General features: G+C 40.3%; 1 protein-coding gene across 2 annotated transcripts in view; it reads left to right on the top strand.

Moving 5' to 3' along the window:
• Positions 1–11,101: 11,101 nt before the first annotated feature.
• cwc22 (CWC22 spliceosome associated protein homolog) overlaps positions 11,102–26,264 on the top strand; it is a 114,476-nt gene continuing 99,313 nt past the window's right edge. For both annotated transcript variants that reach the window (XM_041200432.1, XM_041200431.1), the window contains exon 1: positions 11,102–11,307. In XM_041200432.1, the coding sequence (XP_041056366.1) occupies positions 11,297–11,307 (11 nt within the window). In that variant the 5' untranslated portion in view covers positions 11,102–11,296. The remainder of the gene's footprint in view (positions 11,308–26,264) is intronic.

The raw sequence follows: 26,264 nt of genomic DNA, 5'->3' as shown, positions 1-26,264 counted from the left end.
AAAAGTCTTCCTCACATCCCCTCTAAACCTACTGCCACTTATCTTAAATCTATGCCCCCTGGTTATTGACCCCTTCACCAAGGGGAAAAGTTCCTTCCTGTCTACCCTATCCACACCCCCCATAATTTTATACACCTCAACCATGTCTCCCCTCAATCTCCCCGCTCCAGGAAAATAGCCCCAGTCTATTCAATCTCTCCTCATAGCTAAAACTCTCCAGCCCAGGCAACATTGTCATAAATCCCCTTTGCACTCTCTCTAGTGCAATCACATCCTTCCTATTATGTGGATTCCAGAACTGCACGCAATCCTCTAGCTGTAGCCAACCTAGCGTTTTATACAGTTCCACCATAACCTCCCTGCTCTTATATTCTATGCCTTGGATAAAGGCAAGTATCCCATATGCCTTCTTAACCATCTTATCTACCTGTCCCACTACCTTAAGGGACCGATGGGCATACACACCAATGTCCCTCTGATCCTTGGTACTTCCCAGGGTCCTACCGTCCATCGTGTATTCCCGTGCCTTGTTTGTCCTGCCAAGTGCATCACCTCATACTTATCCAGGTTAAATTCCATTTGCCACTGACCAGTCGATCTGACCAGCCCTCCTGTAATCTCCTCACTATGTACCACCCCACCAATTTTCATGTCATCCGTGAACTTACAGATCAACCCTCCTACATTCAAACCTAAATCGTTTATATATACCACAAACAGCAAGGGACCCAACACCGATCCCGGGGGAACCCCACTGGACACAAGCATCCAGTCACAATAACACGCATCAACCATCACTCTCTGCTTCCTGCCACTTAGCCAATTCTGGATCCAATTTGCCAAACTGCCTTCGATCCCATGGGCTCTTACCTTCATTATCAGTCTCCCATGTGGGACCTTATCAAAAGCTTTGCTGAAGTCCAAGTAGACTATGTCAAATGCATTGCCCTCATCTACACACCTGGTCATCTCTTCGAAACATTCAATCAAATTGGTCAGACATGACCTCCCCTTAACAAAACCATGCTGACTGTCTTTGATTAATCCCTGCCTCTCCAAATGCAGTTGAAGATGGTCATTGCCAGTAACTAGTGTGGCTCAAATGTTACTTTCCACTTATCAACCCAAGCCGGAATGTCCCCCAGGTCTTGCTGGGGGACAGGGACTGCTTCATTATCAAAGGAGTTGCAAATGGAACTGGACACTGCAATCATCAGCAAATATTCCCATCTCTAACCTTATGATTGAAGGAAGGTCATTGAAGCAACTGAAGATTGTTGGACCTTGGACATTGCACTGAGGAATTCCTGAAATGATGTCCTTAGTCTGAGATGATTAGCTTCTAACAACCTGAACCATCTTCCTTTGTGCAGGTATGACCTCAGCCAGTGAAGAGCTTTACCCCAGTTGCTAAACATAAGACATGGATAAGGGTTTCAACCCCTGAGGCAGGGGTAGAGTTGGCCCATGTTACAGTGGTAAAAATAGGTGGTCTTGGTGATGTTGCCAATGTATGGATGGAAGCTTATCTTGGGGTCAAAAGTAATACCAAGGTTGCAAACATACTTTCCTATGTTCCTATGGCATTGTTAATGGTTGACTTCATTTCAGGGTTTCCATTGTTCAATATCTTTTGTTCATTGATTGACTAACTCATTGCCTGTGTGATCAAGTATTTGTGATGTCATGGTGAGATGTTTCTGGAAATGGTAGCTGATTCACCAGCCCCTCATCCAAGTGGAAAAGTATATCTGGTAGCCTTCTCCCGACTGTACTACAATGCACATAGAAGTGAACACATTAAGATTTGATGGGAATAGATTCAATCTTGAGTACAAGTGAAGAGCGCACTCGGTAGAGCACATACCCCTGCAAGTTGTGTTATTTCAACATTATTACAATTATATAACTATTCTGTGAAGCTTTTCCCTGCCTGGTTGATGCTCTGTAACTACAAAGCAGAGAAAAAAAATATTTTTATTAAGAGTTTCCATCTCACTGAGGTGGCTTCAGGCAAACCCACATCCAACAATCTGCTCTGAAAACTCTGCTCACATTTTGACAGCTGTGACAAATTCCACCACAGCAGCTGAGACAATCAACAAGCATTCTACATAAAACAACCCACAAAATTCCAAAGAAAGTCAATTTTCTGTATCTCCCAATGTTAACGGATCCTTTAAAAAAATTCTAGGATCCAGATCTGGATCTTCATATTTGCCAAAAAAAACTAATCAGTTCTTCCTTGGACCATACCCTATCTGTGTACCAGGTTTTGTTGAAATCCACGCATTGGTTTTTGAGATATATTGTTAACAGACAGACAAACAGACTAACAAACAAGGGTAAAAACATTACCTTTGCCCACCTTCAGTTGCAGAGGTAATAAATTTTGTCTAATGGACACTGGACGAGATTCCTTTTTATTCAGAGCTTTGGTGATGCATCTTCCATTATTCTATAAGTTGAAAAGTTGAAAGTTAATTGTGCTAACCATTAAAATCTGCTGTGCTGAACTTTTGCAACTCCTTAATTTCTACATTTAATAAACTGATTCATCAATTATAGCCCAAGTTGTGCCATCTGATAGAATGATTAACCAAAGCTTGTGTCATTTACAGTGGGCAATTGACATCATCAAGAATGTTTTGTTCAACCACTGGAGAACCCTACATTCACAGATAATGAATAAAGTTGCATTTGGTTTGTTGGAAGTACGGGCACACTTACTGAAGTGATTCTTGGTTGAACACAATAGAAATATCTGGTGAAGCCTAAAAATCATAGTAATCACATCACATCAAAAATGCTTATATCATGAAATGTGTTGGAGGAAATTACAATGAGTTCATACCATGAATACTCACAATGTAAAATTTGTACATTTTATTTTATGATAATGCAGCATTTCACATTTGAATAAACCATTTGTTGTAATTGACCATTAATCCTTTGAATACAGAAAAAACGTTGTCACTCACAAAATATGCAAACGCTTTCCTACGTATCTGTCGAAGGGATTTTGGTAAATGTGTGACACTGTTTCTTATAAAATACTTGAATCAGTGACATTTGCAGAATCAAAGATTGCTTCTTAATTTATATTATCATATAAATGGAATATAAATTAATCTTGTTATAAATTTGAATTTGATGCAAAATTGCTGAAATCCTGCATGAATTTAGTGCTTTTTTAAACATATAATAATGAGCATATCCAGGATCAGAACTTCAAAATTATAAGCAATTGAGATTTCACAAATCATAGTTTCACATGTATCCATCTCTAATTTGTTAAAAGTCTCACATTTTGTGCATACCAATATTCATCTAATTTTACTTCCTGAGAATGTGCATGGCTATGTATGTGTGACCAAGAGCGAAAGAGACAGACTGTACTGATTACACATCTATTGCAGATTTTCTTCACGTTCTGCATACTCCAGGAATTGTATTAAGCTACGAGAAAAAGAAGGGATAGAGAACGTTCATATCTTTCCCACCTTACTCTGAGTTTTTATAATTAAAAAAGTTGTTTGAATTTTGAAAACAGAAAAGCACTAATTATTACTTACATTTTGTTGATAGGAAATGTAAATATTCTAATTAACAACAGTTGTCAGCCTCAGGCCTTCCCCCTCCCTTCACTACTGACAGTTACCAGGAATCCACCAGTGAACCAAATCCTACATTCCACCCCTAGTTTTGCCAAATATCGTTGCACTTCTATACTCTCACCACTGCTGATTTTCCATTCCAGCTTCTACTGCTTTCTCGTTCTCACTGTTGGCCTTTTATCCGCCTTGACCAGTCTGTTGATCAGCTTTCCCAATTTTGTCACAAGCCCCCAGATATTAGTAAGGTGGACATTGCAGGATCGACAGGGATGAATTTGCTGTTGTCGTTTCTGGCACCTAGGTCGATGCCAGGTGGTTGGTTTCATTCCTTTTAGACTTCGTAGTGGTTTGATACTACTGGTTATTTTAGAGGGCATTTAAGAGTCAACCACATTGCTGTGGGTCTGGAGTCACATGTGGGCCAGACCAGGTAAGGACAGCAGATTTCCTTCCCTAAAGGGGATTAGTGAACCAGATGGATTTTTATGACAATCAACAGTGATTTAATGGTCACCATTACTGAGACTAGCTTTTAGTTCCATATATATGAATTGAAATTAAATTCCACCAGCTTTGAACCTGTAACCCCAGAGCATTAGCCTAGGCCACTGTCCACTGACATTATCACTATGCCCAGTCCTCCATTGACTCCCTATTACCCAATAATTAATGTTTGAAATAGTCATCCTCATCTTTAAACTTCTCCATGTCCTTTCACCACCCCACTTTCACATTGGTTTACAGCCTTATAAAACCCCAACTCTCAATTTCTCTGACTCTGGTCTCTGTGCCTTTACCCAATCTTCAACAGTAAATCCTTTTCCAAGTATTCTCTCTCTAACCCATTTCTCCTCCTTTAAAAACCTCCTCAAAGTTGGTAACTATCAGCAGTGAAAGGAGGAGGAGGGCCTAATGCTGGCAGCTATTGTTAATTAGAATATTTACATTTTCTATCAAGAAAATGTAATTAATATTTAGTGCTTTTCATTTTTTTTCAAAATTTAAACAATTTGTTTAATTATAAAAACTCAGATTAGGGTGGAAAGGATATCCTAACATAATCTCCCTCTGTTGGTTCAGTGTCTATTTTCCAGTTTTTTATGAAGCACCTTGTGATATTAAGTTAAAGGTTTATATAAATGACAGGTATTTTAACATATCACCTAAAGACTCCCATGTTCTGACTATATAGCCCAACATTTGCTATCTTTTTGAACAGCTTCATTAAAATGACCAGACATTACAAGTGATAAATCCAGAATTAATCCATTGTATTTTCTACTCGTCTAATCAATCAATAAGAAGTTTGGTGCCCCAATGCCATCAAACAAAATAATCTCATAACGTTCCCCTTTCAAAAGATGCACAACTTATAGAAAACAAAACTATAAAACACTAAAGAAACTTATGAAATTAAATTACAATAGTTCCATCCATATTGATTATGCACTCCAGTCTCTGTGGTACCCTTCACGAAGGCCTCGAGTATGCTGGTGGACAGTGTGTGCTGCTGCTCCAGGGCCATACAGGCACAAACATTGCCATGGAAGAGAAGTGGGCAGCCAGTGTGAATAACTATCTAATTTGCATGTGTGGATGGCCACTTCAGCCAGGCCCATCAGCAAATGCCCAAGAAAAGAAAGGCTTGCACTTATATAGTGCTTTTCACAATCACCAGATGTCTCAAGGTACTTTATAGTCAATAAAGCACTTTTAAAGCATTGCCACTGTTGTAATATAGGAAAAGTGGCAGCCAATTAGTGCACATCAAACCATCACAAATAGAAATTTGATAATAACTGGATAATCTGTATTAGTGATAACAGAATCACAGAATTGTTTTGGCACAGAAGGAGATCATTCAGCCTGTTGTGGCTGCATTGGCTTTGGTGTTAATTTAGGGACAAATATTGACAGGATATCAGGAATATTCTATCTTTTTTTCTTTGAAATAGTACCATGGGATCTTTTACAACCACCTAAGAGAGCAGACTGGGCCTCAGTTTAATGTTTCATCTAAATGGCACCTCCAACAGCGTGGCACTCCCTCAGTACTGTGTCAGCCTTGATTTTTTGTGCTCAAGTTCTTAGTTGGGATGAAAACCCACAACCTTCTGTCCCAGAGAGAGATCTACCAATTGAGCCAAGGCTCACAGGTGGCCAAAGAGAGGAATTTTCCATGTCCATTGGTGACGGGCATGTTTAGCCACATGAGCAGGCAATTTGGCGGGAAGGCCAACAATTGGTTTCACGGTGTTGTGAAGCCAATTTGCAATTGTCCGCTCTGCCCATCAATGGTGGGCTGTGTTTCCTGTTGTCGGACGTTGGGAATTTCATTGTAATACATCTGCACATCATTATAAGCCCAGCTTGCCAGAATCATTTCCCCCAAGTAGGATCATTCGAGCATGTCAGTGTGTTGTTTCCCAACGGAACATAAGCGACATGCACCGGGCAGAATGCACTTCACTAGGGACTTCGATGTTTGTTTGCCTCCTTTGCTTTGGGCAGTACTCGCAGGCATCAGTGCCAGTCTTCACAGGCAGCACCATATCACTTTTAGGGGGGCTCACGGATAGATCTCTACCTACCAGGCCAGCCATAAGGTGGTTTTCAATGGTTGTAGGGCTGTACTGGAGAAGGGGGGTATCCCAGGGTGTGTGTGGGGCAAAAGTTGATCTGTGTAAGTGGTCTGAAGGTGGTGAAGGCTGAGGAGGCAGTCTTCAGAGGAGATGAGGCCAGATTGATACGTGAGGGTATGTGTGTAAGTATGGGTGGTGATGTCTCTTGAGCTGGCAGTGAGTGAGATGCCAGTGAATGTGTGATGGGATTGAGTGTGTGAGTTTAGAGTGATAAAATGGTTGCCATACCCTGGCGGCATGGATGAGGTCATTTATCCTTTATCTGCATTGGATGGCCAACCTCTTCTGTGCAGCAATGGCACTGATCACCACTGCCATTGCCTATCAAGATTGGGTGTTGAGATTGCTGGGCCTCCTGTGGCCAGAGTGGGGGTAGAGGACATCACGGCGGGCCTCCATGGCGTCCAAAAGTCATTCCAGCACCACTGAATTGGGGGGCTGCAGTCTTCTTGCCTTTCAGCGCCATGTCTTCCATGCAGCAGTCCTGGGCTGGAAGCACTTTGAGGTGTGTGCACAGCTGCACATTAAATATTGCATTCAGTGTGAGGAAGCTGCAAGTTGACGGCATGGCGGGCAAATGAGGGCCTGCCCACCATCGAAATGGCGTGTTTCCCGGGAATGCATGATTAATTAGGCGGGATTGGGACAATATGGCATAAAAAGCCGCCAGTGCAGCTGGTGGATAAAACGTTCTTTTACCCACCCGCTACCGCACTTAGTGCAAATCTGGGATGAATCCGCCCAATGTCTTTTCTCAGCCATTCTATGCTAATCAATGCCCTTCATTTATGTTTCAAAAAATAAATAATACTTTCATCTATCAGTGCTAAACTTCATTGGACAACTGTAACAAAATTGCATAATCAATCTAAACCCTTATGTAAACTTTAACTCCATCTTCTGCCTTTATTTCTTTCTCTATTTCAGTGTCATTATTACTTTTAGTAAGCATATATTTAGCTTCGTATTTAGATCTTTAAGTATTAATCCCTCCTCAGCCTGACATAACAAGTCCAGCTTTATAAATAGCCGTTCCCTGTAGGGAGACTTGCAATTCAGAAGGATTTCCCCTGAAACTGCAAGTGAACTACTTCCAATTTTCTGCCATTTTTAAAATTGGTTCTTAATCTCTGAGCCTACCCAATTTTTTCTTAATCCACTTCTTACTAAGTCTTATGATGTAACTTTGATTCCTCTACCTTTTGATTTAATTTTTCATGCAAAGAGTTGTTACAAGCCCAGAGAATCAAATGGGATCTCTATCAAGCAATGACAACAACTTGCATTTACATAGTGCTGTTATCATGGAAAAACATCTCAAGGTGCTTCGCAGGAGAACTATCAAACAATGTTCGACACAAAGCTACACAGGCAAATATTATGACAGTTAACGTAACCCTCGATTAAAAAGGTTGATTTTAAGGACCGTCTTAAAGGAGGAGTAAGGAATGGATAGCTTTTTGGGGGGATTTCCAGAGCTTAGACCTTCAGGAATTTGAAAGCATGACTACCAATGGCGATCAATAGAAATAGAGGATGTGCAAGAGGCCAAAAATCTGGAGGAACATAGAAATCTCAAAGGGTTGTAAGGCTGGAGTGGGTTATAATAACAGAGAGGGAAGAGACAATGGATGGATTTGAAAACAAGAATGACAATTTTAAAATTGAGGCATTGCCAATGTAGATCAGCGAGTACAGGATTGATGGATGATTAGGAATTAGTGCCACTTAAGATATGGGCAGCAGAGTTTTGGATGAACAGATTTTTTTGGAGGATGGATTATAGGCGATCATCCAGGAGAGTGTTGCGATTGTCAAGTCTCCTTCTTCTTCTTGAGTTGTTTGCCCAAAGACAAATCCTTGCAGATTATTAGCCGAGCCAAGGCAAAGTGCTGTGATTTTTTTACTTATAGGTAGGTTGGAGAGGCATGCCTCAAATCTATGTCAGCCAGAACAAGGATTGTTCCCTGTACTGATGGCATTAATCTGATCCACACAGGAGCAGTCTAGTGAACTGAGCTAACCATCCTCCCAATGGACAAATATATAGGTAAAAAGACATAGATCAGCACAATCATATCCGGTTGCAATATAAGATGCACCAAACTATAAAAGAACAATGGACTCTCTTTAAAGAGCAGATAGTTCAGACACAGGCAAGTTATGATCCCATGAGGGGGAAGGTAGGACTGCAAAAGTCAGAGCTCCCTGGATAACAAAAGAAATGCAGAGTAAGATGCAGCAGAAAAATTCCCTATGACTGGTCTCAGGTTGATAATTCCAATGAGAACAAGGTTGAAAATAGGAAGTTCAAAGGGGTAGTGAAAAAGGGAATAAGAAAGGCAAGAAGAAAGTATGAGAAGAGACTGTCGGCTAACATAAAATGGAATCCAAAAGTCTTCTATAGGCATATAAATAGTGAAAGGGTAGTAAGAGGATGGCTTTGGCCAATTAAGGACCCAAAAAGGATCTATGTGAAGAGGCAGAGGGCTTGGCTGAGTTACTAACTGAGTGCTTTGCATCTGCTTTTACCAAGAAAAAAGATGCTGGCAAAGTCATGGTGAAAGAAGTGGTAGCTGAGATACTGGATGGGTTAAAAATTGATAAAGAAGAGGTTTTAGAAAGGCTGGCTGTACTTAAAGTTGATAAGTCACCAGGACTGGATGGGATGCATCTGAGGATGCTGAGGGAAGTAAAGGTATGAAATTGAGGGGGCACTGGCCATAATCTTCAAAACCTCTTTAGATACAGAAGAGGTGTCAGAGGAATAGAGAGTTGCAAATGTTACACGCAGGAACTACAAGCCAGTCAATTTAAGCTCTGTGGTTAAAGTCTCTAAATATATTTAAGAAGGAAATAGATAGATTTCAAGACTCTAAAGGCATCAAGGCATATGGGGAGAGAGCAGGAGTATGGCGTTGATATAGAGGATCAAGGCAGAGTAGGCTTGAAGGACTGAATGACCTACTCCTGCTTCTATTTTTCTATGTTTCTATGGTGGGAAAACTTTCAGAATCAATAATCTGGATCAAAGTTAACAGTCACTTGGCTGAATGTGTATTAATTTAGGAAAGCTAGCCTGGATTTGTTAAAGGCAAATTGTATTTAACTAACCTGATTCAGCTTTTTGATGATTTTACAGAGAGGGCTGATGAAGGTAATGTGGTTGATGTGGTATACATGAACTTCCAAAAGTGGCACATCATAGGCTTTCCAGCAAATTTGACACCCACAGAATAAAAAGGACAGTGGCAGCATGGCTACAAAGTTGGTTGAGTGACAGAAAACAAAGAGAAGTGGTGAACAGTTGTTTTTTGGGCTGGAGGAAGGGACACAGTCAGGTTCCTCAGGGATCTATACCAGGACCATTGTTTATTTTGATATATATTTGTGACCTAGCTTTGTGTGTGCAGGGCACAATTTCAAAATTTATAGTCTAACACAAAACTTGGAAGTATTGTGAACTGCGAGACTTGTTGAGGATGTGGGCTGGCGGGAAGTCTGCAGATAAAATTTAATGCAGAGAAGTGTGAAGTGATACATTTTGGCTGGAAAAATGAGGAGAGACAATATAAAAATAAAGAGTACAATTCTAAAGGGGATGGAAGAGTAGAGGGACCATATGGGGTATATGTTCATGAAATGTTGAAAATGGCAAGGCAGGTTGAGGAAGTGGCTAAAAAGGCATACATGATCCTGGACTTTATAAACCAAAACATTGATTAAAAAACAATGGCAGTTTTGATGAACCTTTCTAAAACATTGGTTCATCCTCATCTGGGACGTTCTGTCCAAATCTGGACACCACACTTCAGAAAGGATGCAAAGGTTTAGAAAGGGTGCAGAAAAGATTTACAAGAACGGTTTCATGGACGAGGGACTTCAGTTATGTGGATAGATTGGAGATGCTACCACTGTTCCTTAGAGGTGGGAAGGATGAGAGGAGATTTAATAGGAGTATTCAAAATCATGGGGGTGGGGGGGCATTTGTACAGAGCAGGTGGAGAGAAATTGTTCCCATTGGCAGAAGGGGCTAGAACCAGAAGTTAGTGTTTTAAGGTGAATTGCAGAAGAACCAAAGGTAACTTGAGGAAAAGCTGTTTTACTCAGTGAGTGGTTATGATCTGGAATGCACTGATTGAAAATGTGGTGCAGGCAGATTCAATCGTGTCTTTCAAATGGGAATTGGATAAACACCTGAGGAAAAAAAATGCAGGGAAATGGGTAAAGGTGGGGGGATTAGAAATAGTTTGCAAAGAGCTGGCACAGACACCATGGGTCGAATGGTCTCCTTCTGTAACTATTCTATGAAATTTATGAATAAAGAGTCACAGTTCTATGGTGCCCCCTCCAAAACTTGAGCACATCGGAGAAACTTTTTAAAGAAATTCAACTTTAAATATATTTAAGAGTCCAATTGGGCTTGTTGGATTGTTCTACCTGCTTCACCGCCTGTTGAGTTGCGTTAGTTAAAACCAGTAAGAGTAAAGCAACGGCGGAAGGCTTTCCAAGGGGATCTATAAAATCTATGAATTTATTGAGGAAAAACAATGAACGGAGCATATATGCCAAAACAAAGCCATTTTTTTTTCTGACAGCTCCCAGAAGGTATGACCCAAATAGGAAAGATTTTACGACTTTAAATTATAGTTATTTGTGTGTGGAGGTAGCCATTTCCTATTTGGGTAGGACCTTGCTGCTATTCAGCCAGTGTTGTTTCGCAATGTGAATTAGTATTGCTTCATTGCAGAGTCTGCTTCTTCCTGGTTCAATTGATCGCGTGTTGGGCGGCGGGCTAGGGGTGCCCGAGCTTCGGCCCTCCGGCCTGAGGGGGCGCTGGCTCTGCCTGGCAGCGCTGCCCTGGTGTGTGCGGCGCGGCCTCTCTACGTCTCCTTGCAGTGGGACAGCACAACACCATATGGCAAAGTGAAAGTTAGGGCTCTGGGCTGGTGAAGTTTAGTCGTTAGGAAGTGGACCAGCGCGCGGTGCCCTGCCTAGCACGAGGCGGGGTGGGGGGTAGCCGCCTTGCGCTCCAAAATGCCCAGACGGTAAGTTATCGCGTCTTCCGCCGGGTTTCAGTCGCGTCCGGAGTGCAGGCCGCGATGCCTGGAGCAGCTGGTGATCAGGAAGCCGGGCAGCGAATGCGATGGAGCGGGTGCTAATGTGGAGGCGTTGCAGGATGAGGTCGGGGCCCACACATGTATGTGTGTGTGTCGTACCCCCCCCCCCCCCCGCCCGGGCTGTGTGCTACTGAGGTTCAGAGGCCTGGCTCAGGCCGAGGCCCCGAATGGCAGCGAGCGGCTTTTCTTATCGCTGCCCGCAGATCAGTACCTGATGTCTGAAAAACCTGCTGATTTCCAACTTGGCTCGAGATTTCAAACTCCAGTTTAAAGCAGCTCCTCTTAACTTTGGGGAACAAACAGTTTTTACCTCTTCTGTAAACTTTGTTTTTTTAAATAAAAATATGCTTCTGACATTGCTCTGCTTCGAGCTGGAATGATCACAATTTTAAAAACTACAATTCAAAGGCAAAATATACCTTTTCTGAGACATTTAATTTCTTGTCGGCTGAGCTGTTTTGGGGGTTTCCTTAGGGCTAATCCAATAATTTGTTTTCGGTTTGTTGAAGTGACTTTGCAAATTCATTATTACAACTTTGCAGGCATCTTTTCCTGTATTTTAAGGCCTGAAATTGTTCATACAGTGCAGGGTAATAGAACAAACTATTGATCTCATTTCACGTCGTTAAAAACCTATGTTTCTCGTAAATATTTCAGTCAATTTACTGGTGTGTTAATCTAGAAGCTGTGATGTGTGAATTTTTTGTATATTCATAACAAGTGATGTACAAAATGCTGAATGAAAACACATCAATATAAGATCGAGTTGGTGGTAATGTTCTTGTTTTTATATTTAAAACTAGTAATGAATTTAAAAACAAAATTGTTGGCTCTGTAAGCCATTCAGACAAGGTTCCAGGGTTTGATTACTGATGTATTCTGGTTTACCTGATTTTTAATTGAAAGGAAGGAATGTTGTGATTGACTTCTTCAGCTTTGGTAAGGAGGGGTAAATCACACAGGCTTCCCACAAGAGATAGGAGTAGGAGAAGACCATACAGGTCATTCAGTACAATCATTAAATACAATCATGGCTGCTGCTTCAACTCCACTTTTGCGCTCGCTCCCCATGTCTCTTGATTCCTAGGGAGACCAAAAATCTGCCTATCTTGGTGAATGTAGTCAACAATGGAGCATCCACAAACCCCTGGGCTAGAGAATTCCAAAGATTCACAACCCTTTGAAGAAATTTCTCCTCAGTCCTAAATAATTGTCCCCTTATCCTCAAACTGTGCCACTGTGTTTTAGCTTCCCAGATCAGGGGAAACAACCTCTGTCTGCTGTCAAGCCCCTTCAGAGTCTTGTATGTTTCAATCTGATGGCCTCTCAGTCTTTTAAACTCCAAAGAATATAGGCCCTGTTTACTCAGTCTCTCATTCCAGGGACCAATCTAGTGAACTTTTGCTGTACTCCCTCCAGTGCAAGTATATCCTTCCTTAAAAATGGAGACTAAAACAGCACATGCTATTCAAGATGTAGTCTTACCACAGCCCTGAACAATTGTAGTAAGGCTTCTTTATTTGTACTCCAATCCCCTTGCAATAAATGCTCAAATACAATCTGCTTTCCTAATTTCCTGCTGTACCTGCATGCTTACTTTGTGTTCCTTCTGAGGGCACACCCAAGCCTCTCTCAACATGAATATTTACAAGATTCACGCCTTCTAACATTCTGCTATTCTATTCTTAGGACCAAAGTGAATAACCTTATGCTTCCCCACGTTACACTCCATCTGCCATCTTGTTGCCCGCTCACTTAACCTGTCTCTAACCCTTTGCAGCCTCTCTTGTGTCCTCCTCACAGCTTACATTTCCACATAGTTGTGTGTCATCAGCAAACTTAGATACCTTACTCTCAGTCTCTTCATCTAAGTCGTTAATGTAGTTTGTTAAAACTGAGGCCCAGCACTGATCCTTGTGGCACTCCACTAGTCACAACCCGCCAACTTGAAAATGCCCCATTAATCCCTACTAAGTTCCTGGCCGTTAACCAATCCTCTCTCCATGCTAATATATTACCCAACCCCATGAGCCCTTACCTTGCTTATTAACCTTTTGTGTTGGCATCTTATCAAATGCCTTTTGGAAATCCAGGTATACTACATCGACTAGTTCCCCTTTAACTACCCTCCTAGTTATATCCTCAAAAAACTGGAATAAATTTTCCATTTCTAACCACTATCAAACAGCTCTTGCTGGAATTAGATATGAAAAACTGGGCTTGGCCTTCATACACCTCCACAGCCGAATAGCCTACTGGTGCTCAGTGCTGAGCCTTCGCGTCTGAATATGTGCAAAGGTTTGACAGCTATACCTCACCAACAGTCAATACCTTCACAAGAAAAGGAGTAAAAAAAACTTACCAAATTACCTTGACATAAAATATGATTCAATTTTTTCCCAATTGGTAATGTGTCCCATCGTGTTTGTTACAGTAAGCCAGATAATTATTTTTATTAAACATGCTTTGCATATCCCCATTTTTGTGACTGCTGCTCAATTATGTGCCCTGTGTCATTGTCCCCATGTATGTCCTTGAATTAGGCCATCAGGCCCCGGAAAGCTCCCAGGTTGAAGGGAGGTTTTAGATTAATAGAACCTTTGAGAATAGTGGGCATGAGGCTTGAGGTGATGGGCTGGAGGCCTGGCCATTGCTAGCAGAGGGACGGACACGATGCTAATACAGCAACCAAAACTAGTCAGGCGGCTAGTCTTAACTCAAGGCTGTCCCAGGAGTCAGTTAATTGTGTTATGCTCAAGACAGTGGTTTACACATCCAATTTTTTTATCCTCATTCCAGAGAAATGGAGTTTTCAACATGCTGTTATTGTAAAGTATTTTAATCCACATTGATTTAATGTGTAGTTTAGGTGTCAGCCTTGGCTCAATGGTTGCACATTTGCCTCTGTGTCAGTAGGTTTTGTGATCTGGGCTGATAATTAGTACGGAGTGAGGGTATGGAACGTTGTTGGTGGTAATATCTTTTGGCTGAGATGTTATGTTGAGGCCCCATCTACTGGCACTGTTTGAAGAAGAGGGGAGTTCTCCCAGTGTCCTGATCAATATTTATCCCTCAACCAACATTATTAAAATCAGATTCCCTTATAGGCATTATCACACATGTTTTTGGGCTTTTACTATGTGCAAATTGACTGCCAGATTTTCTGGGCAAAAACAGTGACTGCACTTCCTAAAAACTTCAGGATGCTTTGACAAGTAAATATATAGCGCTTCCTGGATGATGTGAAAGTTTTCTTGTGTGTTTAGTTTAACTATATGTTAATTGTAACTTGTTACACGTATGTGAATTTGGATTGGCACTGCAAGTTATCTGCAGATTGTAGCAAAGAATCCCTGATTTTCAGGCTTTGAACCCATCTGCCTGACTTTTCATATGTCAATGTGCACATTTGTTGATCATCTGAAATTTCCAAATGCATGTCTTTGAATCTGTTTAGATGGATTTTAATTTCCCTTTTCTACAATGCTTCCCTTTAGTTAAATAGATCCCAAATGTCCCAATTTTATGTTTGAACACAAAGGATATTCAGGTACCACACAGGAGATTGCAAGATGAAGGGATTTGGAATTAGAGAGTGGTTAGAAAACTGGATTTAAAAATGTTTAGAATGGAAAAAGCAAGAGTTAACAGAAGCTTTTAAAAGTGTGGTTGGAAGTGGGTAGTATTTTCCGCACATGGTTCACTTCTGTGGCCATTTGTGTTCGTTGTCCAAATCAATAACTTGGGTCTTGGTCCAGAGTAGGGGTCTGCAGCCCGCAGCTCTGGAGCTGCGCGCAGTTCTTGAAAGTCTCATTTGCAACTCCCAACTTGTTCCAGTTGGATTGCACTAACATGAAAAATGTCTAAAAAGTGAAGAAAAGTCAAAGCCATTTTTTACAATGTGAGGATAACAGTCGAATCATTATGCCTCATTTTACAGTTTCAAATGATTATTATTATAATAAAAAACATCACCAAGCTCTAAGTAGATTAGTTTGAATAGCATAGATGCACCATTGTTATAGATAGTGCCTTTGGTTTGAATTGCAGGTTTTATGATTGCAACCATTATTGTTTCTAATATCATTTGAGATGATAAATTATTCTGAATGTGCTACTAAAAACTATTTTTGTATCATAAGAATCATTAGCTGAAAAAATTGTTTTAATTCCAAACATAAGTTGTTTTAAAGGTGACTTTACTGACAAAATTATAGCAAGCAAAAGTCATGATAATTCAGAGTTTGGTGTATTTTAATTTCTATTGATACACAGTTGTAACTTATGCATTCTACCAGACACACTGGGTAATTTGCTAAGTATTTGGTTTAGAAATGCTGAATTTTCAGCTTGCGGCTTCAGATAGTTTTTATTTTAAGCACATTTTTCTTAAAAGGCTCTCCAGGTAAACAAGGTTGTCAACACTGGTCCAGAGTGAGCATCTACAGAATTGACTTCAAAATGTCTTAATATTTTGTGGTGCTATATCCCTGTGCCCGTAATCCTGCCTATGCCATGATATTGCAGAAAAGACTTCAGTAGCCACAGTGTTCTCCTATGTTATAGCTCATCAAACAGCAGTATTCAAATTAGTGCGATAACATCATTAAAATTGAAGTCAAATATATAAAGAGATTGCAACAAATAACTTTGTAGATTTCATTTTGCAGAGAAAATGTTATAATTGTCAGCACTGAGTACAGAATGCCTTTTCAGCTTAATAGTTTGTTTTAAATTGTCAGATGAATGTTTAAATGTAAATAAATTGGTTTCTTTATTAAATCTTTTTTTATTTACTCTTCTTCCTTCCTCCCCTAATAGCGAACAAATTTTACTCTGATGTTGGGTGTTCATAAAGCTGAATGGCAGATTGCTTTGCAGAAAAGCATATCGATTCATTTATAAAGAATATGCAATCAGTGTTAATTCCTTGACATTTGTAAGCATGTTTTGTGGGCCCTTGTGGTCGCTTAATGGAAACCAAATATAATACCTGCATATTGTATGCTAACAAATATCTAAACAGATAATTTTGAAATACCAATACCAAATCAAAAGTAAATGTATTTGGATTTGTTAGGTTTTGCTTTGCAAAATAAATCACAGCATGCAAAACCAACTTGATATAAGACTACACAACGTATTTGTAATTTCTGTATTCGCTTACAGATCTGTTTGTCCTCTTTGGTACTGGGTTTCTTCATTTCCCAGTTGAACTTGTGCAGTGTTTTGACTCAGTGTCAAAGTTGCACTTGGTTGTATGCTTTCCATTGCAAATTGATCATAGAAGTATCAGTGATGTAAAGCTCTGCTGCCAGCAATCAAAGCCTTAATGAGAGGAGAATGATTTCAGAACTGTGAGTTATCTTTCAGCAGCCTGAGTAAATGAAAAATTTCCAATCCATGTTGGTAAACAGTTGATCATCTTCCTTGGGGTTTTGCAGTTTATGTCTGTGTTCCCATGCGTGGCTTCTAAACTTAGATCTACTTCTGCTCTCACTTATAATGTGGATATTTTAAATAACTTTGATTTTAATTCTCCAAATTAAAAGTACTTGGCAGGCCCAAAAGAATATGCCAAATATCCGGTACAAAACATCTTTTTATGAATAATTGATAAAATGTCCTTGGAAGTTTTGTGTACTTTTTTGAATGAATCAAGAGCTGAGAAAAGTTTGACTAACTATGGAGCAAAGGACTAAGAAAAGAGCATTCTAGAAATTAATGGCTCAACAAGAGACCATTCAATCCATTGTTTCTTTGCTGACTTTCAGCTGGAACAAGACAGAAGTGTTTCCATTGTCTTGTTCTGTTGTCAAAATTCTGATTCCATATTTGCTTCAAATGATTACTCTGTGCATTTCAGAAGAGATACTCATCTCTCGTCAAATATGCACAGACCATTCCATGCTTTAACAATTGTCTGTTCAAGGAAATATTTCCTAACTTGTTTTCTGTGACATTTTTAAATTGGCCATCAATACTGACGACTTAATCAGAGGAAGTAGTTTCAATTTGCCAATATTTTTTCTACTTAAAAAAAAAGTTGCAAACCTCCTGCACTTGAGTCAAAACAGTCCCAGAATCTTCAGTCTCTTCTCACAATGAATTTGAAGCCCTGGTATTGTCAAACAAGTTTGCACTATGTTCTCCCTATGCCTTTGTCCTTTTATAATGGGGTGCCCAAAACTGCATGTAGACTCTGGCCATACTGTTTGCATTGCACAAAGTTATCCTATCCCCTTTGTTATTGTGCTTATTGTTTATTGTTCTTGGTTCTTGTTTCTGGTTTGAAATGGTGTATTGCTGCCCTGTTATGTTGTGATTTGTGCTGTTTTGTGTATATGAAATTTCATTGCATATTGAATTTGTCACACAGCTAACAAGGTGCTCTTTGATATAATAATTGAAGTTACTTTTTTTGGGAAAAAATTACCAATTTTTATGGTTTTCTTTGAGGAGACCTATTGAGAGAAGGAAAATAAATAAACAAACGGCAATAAATAAATGGCAGATTTATTGCATAGGCAACTAATGCAGAACAAGGAGTTATTTATGCAATCTAAAACTTCATAGGTTTCAAATTATATATGCAAACAGCATTAGTTGCTAATGATGATATGTGGGGCTTAAAACAGCAGCCTCTAGTGTACTCGCTTTCCTTGTACCAATAGGAAAAGTGGTGTGACTAGCCATATTCTCGTGTCTGTTGCCAATTGGGATGAACCAAAACATCAGCTTATACTTGCCAATAATTCAAACTGCAGCCAGGCACTCCAAGCTGAACTCAAGACCTGACAGTGGACTTGGATTTGAGAGAAAATATTCTCCAGGATTTATGACCAAATTCATGCAACTGCAAAATAAAATCATACTTATTTGTAGAATTTTTTTTTATATGTAGGTTGCTTGGGTAGAATTTTTCAGATAGCTAAAACATTTAAAAAGGTAGATCGAATCAAATTTACAAAATCATTTTAGGGATTTTTTTTTGATAATTAGTGTGGGGTTAGTAGCTTTGGAAATGGAAGAACAATTTTCTTGACTTTTCTGTTCCTTGTTTTCAAATCTCTCCATGGCCTGGCCTCTCCTGTCTCTGATCTCTCCTAGCCATACAGCCCTTTGAAATAGCTGCTCTTCTTCAGCTGCCTAAACTCTAATCTCTAGGATTCCTTCCCTAAACCTCTCTGCCTTTTGACCTTTCTTTCCTTCGTTAAGGTACTCTGAAAACCTTCCTCTTTCACCAAGCTTTTGGTTATCTATCCTAATATCACCTTAATGTGGCTCAGTGACATTTTGTTTTAAGCCGCTAAGTGCCATGGGTTTTTTTTACATTAAATATGATAATGCATTTTATTGCCCCACAGTCTTATGAATTTTTAAGATGTTCTGTATGTCATGGAGTTTTATTTGGAGCTGGTGTACTTGGTCACTGCCTTTGTCCTGGCCGACATAGGATGTTAAACCAGCTTCCCAGTTGGCAGCAGGCGCTAGCAGTCTGCACCTCCCTGAAGCTCGGATGTGGCACTTGTGTCAGGCCGTGTGGGAAGCTTTATCTGCAATATGTTCAAATATTTTTCACGAAGAAGTCCATGACGCTCAAGTGTTGGGATAATCTTGCTTCTTCATTGGGATAACTCGTTCCTCTACCTTATCCACATACTGTTACTCTTTGTATTCAAGGCTTTCTTGGCTCCTTTCTTGAACACTGCTTTCTGAGGCAATTTTGAACTCAGCTTGTTGATGTGACACTGGTGAGGCCCCACTGTGAAGTTTGACACCTTTCAAAAATATAAAGGGACAGCAGATGTAAATGTTATTAGAATAGAGAAACAAATGTTGAGTTGTTTGATTGTCCAGTAATGTTGTGAATTGTTTCACAGAAGCTTTCCATCTGTCCTCAACCTGTAATATTGATTATGATATTGCTGTTCAAATTATTTTAAGATAATGGTAAACCACATGCACCATTAGGACAAACAAATGCTTCACTAATAAATTTTACATGACATTTTGCTTTATTTTATCCTGATTGATTCAGATATCCATCATGGATGTCTTGTCAGAATGAGCCAGGCTATTTGAGAATTGGTATTTAATATTCAAGTTTGAGAATTGGCTAAAATGGAAGATTTTTTTGATTCAATCTGTTTTGGCTGGATTCAAACGGAGATGAAAGGGCAATGTTTTAATCTCGTATGTTAAGTAGCCCCCAGATTTTAAAAGGGAGCCATGGCAATTTAATTACCAGTCTATTGCTATTTACATTTTTAATTGAACTCCAATGTAAGATTTTAAACCTTAACCCTCATTAACTTCTAACTCATGTTTTGGGGTTGCTTTTTAATTTTGGAATTTCAGATGCACTTATTAAAATAGAAAATCAACCAAGCATTGTATAATAATTTGTTTAATCATGGGAAGATGAATAGTGCACATGAAGCAGATACTATATAAAAGTTGGTTTTAGGAATGATATTTTACTGACTTGCCAAAACTTAAAATTTATCAGTTAAGTTTTCAAAGGATTGTTTTAAATTGAAAATTAAAAGATTACTAAGTGTTCACTATCCAGTTTAAAAGCCCTTTCAAAATATGAGGTTGAAAGCTGATGGTCCCCATCTGTATCTCTTAACAAAAAGTTAGCACCAATATATTTTTTGCTCTTCCTGCAAACAATCTTCCCCCTTATTGGTATATACTTGTAATGTAGAGGAGAAATTGCTTAGCCTTGTGCTTTGAAGCAACTGAGTTACATGTATACTCGGTTGAACCTCTTTATTCAGGCAAGGCTTATAGGGGAAAATTTTGCATGTCTTAATTCACAGAGCAATAGATCAGGTAGCAGATGGGTGCTGATTTCCTCAAATATAATCGAGCTTTCCACTTTGTGCCTCAGCTACTCCCTGTGGCAAAGTATTGCATTGTCAAATACCTCTGCATAAGGATATTTCTCCTAACCTCCGTATGTATGATGATGATTAAAACTTGCCATCTAAATCGTAGCATTTTGTCCTGAATGAAAACTAATCACAGGTTGAAATAATGACTTTTATGAATAGTGCCCCAAATTTTTTGACTTTGTGGATTACTTAGGTGCATAAAGTAGACGTGTAAAGTTTAGATAGCATTTTTCACCTCCAGGACTCCCATGGTGCTTCACTGCGTGGAGTCATTTTGAAGTATAGGTTCTGTTGTAATGTATGAAAATGCAGAAGCCAATTTGTGCTCCAGAATGTTACATAATCAGTTTTGAGATAAATTTGCTAATATTCTTTTTGTGGTCTTAATTGATCGTTCGACAGAAGGCACCTTTAGCAGTTCAGTCCTCTCTACCGTGTGGAAGTGTCAGTCTCGGTTATATGTTTAAGTCTCTGGAGTGGGACTTAAACCCCTGACCTGACTTATTAGGCGAGAGTGCGGCCACTGAGCCAGGGCTTATACCTAAAACTTTGAAAGCACACAGAATTTATGTGTTAAGTTTTGGCTTAGTTACCTGCTCTAGAGGGAGGGTAAACATTAGATCATAATCCGAGCAAGTGCAAACTGGGACATAAGGCTGGTGAAAATTGTAGAGGTACAATGCAGTGAGGCCACGGATTGAAGATGAAGCAGATTTTAAAGTTGACCTGTTAGGCAGCAGGAAATCATGAAAGTTGTCAAATGCAAGATTGTTTGGCATGTGGGACATTATGTGCAGGATAGGATATTGTTTGATGAGTCTTCAAGGAGTTGGAATGCAAAAGCTGGTGAAGGATGATGCAAACCTTGTGAAAATCATATTTTAGGCTAAAAATGGGCTAAAGGAAATGCAGGAGAAACTTCTTTTTTGTAAAGGATTGGTAACTGTGGAAAAGGCTACTGGCACGGTGGTGAAATAAACATGAAAGTATCTCAAGAAAGAACTAAACTGGTTCCAGAGAATAAATAGGAGTTACAGTATTAGAAATGCACCAAGTGGAACAGTGGGTTATATGGACTGCAGGTCTTCCTCAAGAAACAGTAATTATGTTTAATTTTATAGGCTAAAATGTGAGAAGACTGCTAGAGCAACATCTCCATCACCCTAATATAACTACCAGGATTCAACAGTAACTTCTTGGCAAGTGCTCACAATGTATGTGAAGGCAGTGTGCTTTCACCCTGCCCTTGAAGCACCTGCATTGTACCAGTGCTTGACCTTCCTTCAGTATCTTTAATACCTCTGAGTAATAATACAACCAGCTTTGGGATTTTTCTTATTCATTTATGGGATGTGGGCTTCGCTGGCTAAGCATTTATTGCCCATCCCTAATGGCCCTTGACAAGATGGTGGTGAGCTGCCTTTTTGAACTGCTGCAGTCCCTGTGGTATAAGTGAACCCACAGTGCTATGAGGGTGGGAGTACCGGGATTTTCACTTAGTCACGGTGAAGGAAAGGCGATCCAAGTCAGGAAGGTGAGTAGCTTGGAGAACGTCCAGGTGGTCGTCATAAAGCTATTAATGTAATATTAGTGGAAAATACTTTTCTTTTAAAATAGACGTTTAGTCTGTGGGTGTCTCTTAATTGGATTAAAGCCAGCTAGTCTGGGTGCTTTGATATGTACTGGTTTTGAGATGTAAACAGAAAGATAGAGTGCATTTGCATTTTTTTGAATAAAGCATTCAAGAAGTAAGGTGAATTGTGGCACCTAGCAAGCAGAGACCAAGCAATATGTTTATATTGCTAATAAAATTGGTACTATGAAAGGGGTTTATTGTTAGAAGAGGCTGGTGATACAATGAGAATTTAAATTAAATGGGCTGTGCTAGGTATAACTTCAGTTTGTGTGTGTAGAGCAGAGGCAATATGAGATCAAAAGCAGCTGTAAGCCTCCAACTGTCTCCACAGGAACCAAAGTGAAAAGAACCTCATTTTGAATTCATAAGGTGAAAATGCTTTTTCTTGATATCATGTGGAGTGAATCGAATTGGCTGAAGACTGGCATCTCTGATGCTGGGGAGCTCCAGAGGAGGCCGAGATTAATCATCCATTTGGCACTTCTGGCTGAAGTTTGGAGCAAATGCTTCAGCCTTATCTTTTGCACTGATGTGCTGCCCCCCCCCCATTCATTATGGATGAGGATATTTGTGGAGCCTCCTACCCCAGTGAGATATTTAATTGTCCACCACCATTCATGACTGGACGTGGCAGGGCTACAGAGCTTAGATCTGAATCATTGGTTGTGGAATCGCTTAGCTCTGTTTATTGCTTGCTGCTTATGCTGTTTGGCACGCAAGTTGTCCTATGTTATAGCTTCACCAGGTTGACACATCAATTTTAGGTATGCCTGTTGCTGCTCCTGACATGCCCTCCTGCACTCATCATTGAACCAGGGTTGATCCCCTGGTTTGGTGGTAATGGTAGAGTGGGGACAATGCCGGGCCATGAGGTTACAGATTGTGGTTGAGTACAGTTCTGCTGCTGCTGATGGCCCACAGCGCTTCATGGATGCCCAGTCTTGAGTTGATAGGTTTATTCAAAATCTATCCCATTTAGCACATTGGTAGTGCCACACAGCATGATGGAGAGTATCCTTAATGTGAAGATGGGTCTTTATCTCCTCAAGGACTGTGCAGTATTCACTCCTACTGGTCCCGTCTTAGATGTATCAGACCGATTGGTGAGGAAGAGGTCAAGCTTGTTTATCCCTCTTTTTGGTTCCCTCTTATGACTTGCTGCAGATCCAGTCGACTACCCAGAGTGCATTTATTCCCCTGCCACCCTCCAGTGCTTCCTCCAGGTGGTGCTCAATGGGGGGAGCACTGATTTATCGGCTGGGGGGGGGTCGGCGACGGGTGCGGCTGTACGTGGTAATCAGCAGGAGGTTTCCTTGCTTATGTTTGACCTGATGCCATGAGACTTCATGGTGTCTGGAGTCGATGTCAAGGACTCCCGACTCCCATGGCAACTGTCTCCCCTCTGTATACCGCTGTGCTGCCAGCTCTGCTGGGCCTGCCCTGCCAGTGGGACAGGATATAGCTGGGGATGGTGAAGGTATGAAACAATAACAAAAAATGCTGGGAAACCGCAGCAAGACTGACAGCATCTGTGGAGAGAAAGGCAGTTAACGTTTCAAGTCCATATGACTCTTCAGAGCTAAAGGGAAATAGAAATGTGGTGAAATATATACTGTTTAAGAGGGGTGAAATAGGTGAAGCTGGATAGAAGACCAGCAATAGGTGGAGGCAAAAGAGAGATTGCAAAAGGTGTTAGAAACTAAAGGTCAAAGGGTTGTTAATAGTGGTGGTACTGGCTAAAGGAGGTGCTAATGGTGACATTAAGAGTGGAAAGCAGAATGTGATAATGGCAGGACCAGTAGCACCTCCTTTAACCAGCACCACCACTATTAACAACCTTTTGACCTTTTGTTCATGACATCTTTTGTAATCTCTCCTTTGCCTCCACCTATCACTGACCCTCTATCTAGCTTCACCTGTTCCACCCCTCTTAAACAGTATATATTTCACCACATTCCTACTTCCCTTTGGCTCTGAAGAAGTCATATGGACTCGAAACGTTAACTGTCTTTGTCTCCACAGATGCTGTCAGACCTGCTGAGTTTTTCCAGTACCTTTTGTTCTTGTTTCAGATTTCCAGCATCCACAGTATTTTGCCTTTATCATGGTGAAGGTATGATTCTGTGAATACGTCAGGTTGTTGCTTGACTAGCCTGAGAGACTGGACTAGCCCCCAGATGTTCGTAAGGAGGGCTTTGCAGGGCAGACATGGCTAAGTTTGCTGTTGTCATTTCCTGGCACATGATCGATGCCGGGTGGTCCATCCAGTTTCATTCCTTTTAGACTTGAGTGGCTTGCTAAGCCATTTCGGAGGGCATTTAAGAGTCAACCAGATTACTGTGGATCTGGAGTCACATGTAGGGCTAGACCAGGTGAGGACGGCAGGTTTCCTTCCCTAAAGGACATTAGTGAAGCAGATGGGTTTTTATGACAATCAACAATGGCCTTATGGTCACTGTTAGACATTAATTCTGGGTCCCTAGGGGATTACCCTGGGTCTCTGAATTACCAGCCCAGTGACAATACCACCAAGCCACTGCCTCCCCGAAACTTTCATCAATTAAGAATCAAATTAAGATTGCCTAAATTCATTTTGATTAGGATCTTTTTAAAACAGTGTTACCATTTGTGCATTGGCCTTAGCTCACTGGTACACTCTTGCCTCTGAAGGTCATGGGTTCAAACCACACTCAGTGCACATAATCTAGGGTGCCACAATTGTGCAGTACTGTGGAGATGCTGCAGAGTTCAGGGTGCTGTCTTTAGGATGGGATATTAAACCAAGTCCTCCACTTGATATTGCAGGTGAGTTTTCATGGTGCAGTGGTCAACATTTATCCTTCCACTAACATCACTAAAACAGATTAACAATGTTGATCTATGAATTTGGTTTGGAAATCCCCGGCCCTCAAATTTCTGATAGTTTCTGTCCTTCACTCAGAAACTGAAAGATGGTGAATTGAAAAATGTGCTGCCTAAGATTAGAAAACTGGAACTTAATTATTTTTTCATGTCTTGCTTAGTTGCAGAATATTCAAATCTTTCTATAGAAACTGCAGTTAAAATGACTGTGCATCATTTTGTTTCTTTTAATGTGATTTGTGTACATCACTATCTACAATAATTTGGTTTAAATCTTAATCCTATCAGGTATGGTCTTCTCAAGATTGGCAAGATTTCATGGTAAATTGCACAACTGGTACACTTGGGGATTTTCCCTGACTGCTGTTGTTCTGAAATTAAGTTATGTAAATATTCATCAAGTGGACCTTCATGTGCTGCAGGTGCTCTTTTTCTCAGCCATGGGTTGCTGTTACAGCCTTATGGATGTATGCAAAAGGTTTTTAATAGGTTGTTTGCTATAATTGTACCTTAATGAGAAAACAGGTGTGACTAACTAGTTTTACCTTTTTGCTGTTATGAAGCCAGATTTTGACTGACATTTCATAGGAGCATTATGGCTCAGAAAGAAGCCTTTGGCTCTTCGAATCCAAATTGGTTCTCTATGCAGAAATCCAATCAGTCCCATTTCCCTGTTCTGTCCCTATATTCTTGCAAGTTTATTTCCCTCAAGTGCCCATCGAATTTCCTTTTGAATTCATTAACTGTTCTTGCTTTCACTATCCTTGTAGGCAGCGAGTTCAAGGTCATTCCCACTCTGCATAAAAAAACTCTTCCTCATATCCCCACTGTAGCTCTTGCCCAAAACCTTAAATCTGTGAATCCTAATCCTTTTCCATCAGCAAGTAGAAATAGCTTTTCTTTGTCAACCTTACTTAAACTTGTCATAATCTGGGTACACTTTTATCAAATCTCCCCTAAATCTTTTTTTGCTGCAAGAGAGCAACCTCAGCTTCTCAACATGACCTTGTAGTTTACTTCTGTCATTCCTGGAACCATTCTAGTATATTTCCTCTGCCCTCTTGCATTCTTCCTAAAGTGTGATGACCAAAACTGGATGCAGTACTCTAGTTGTGGCTTGACCAGGGATTTATTATTATTCAGCATAACAACCCTGGTTTTGGACTCGGTACCTCTATTTGTGAAGCCCAAGATCCAAATGCTTTGCTAGCTACTCTCTCACTATGTCCTGCCACTTTCAAGGACGTGTGCACGTGAATACCAAGGTCCATCTTTACCTGCACACTCTTTAGAACTGTGTCATTATGTATGTTTTGCGTCTTCTCTCTTCCTACAAAATGCATCGGTTCTCACTTCTGTCTGCACTTGTCTGATCCTTCTGCTAGCCTATCTATGTCTTTTTGCAGTTGATTGGTATCATCCTCATTGTTTGCCAAACCTCCAAGTTTGGTATCTTTGGCAAATTTTGACATCTTACTTTGTAT

This window comes from Carcharodon carcharias, chromosome 12 (assembly GCF_017639515.1).
Source record: "Carcharodon carcharias isolate sCarCar2 chromosome 12, sCarCar2.pri, whole genome shotgun sequence".
Taxonomy (NCBI): Eukaryota; Metazoa; Chordata; class Chondrichthyes; order Lamniformes; family Lamnidae; genus Carcharodon; species Carcharodon carcharias.
The sequence above is the reverse complement of the archived record's forward strand: the minus strand, read 5'-3'. Positions and strand labels throughout refer to the sequence as shown.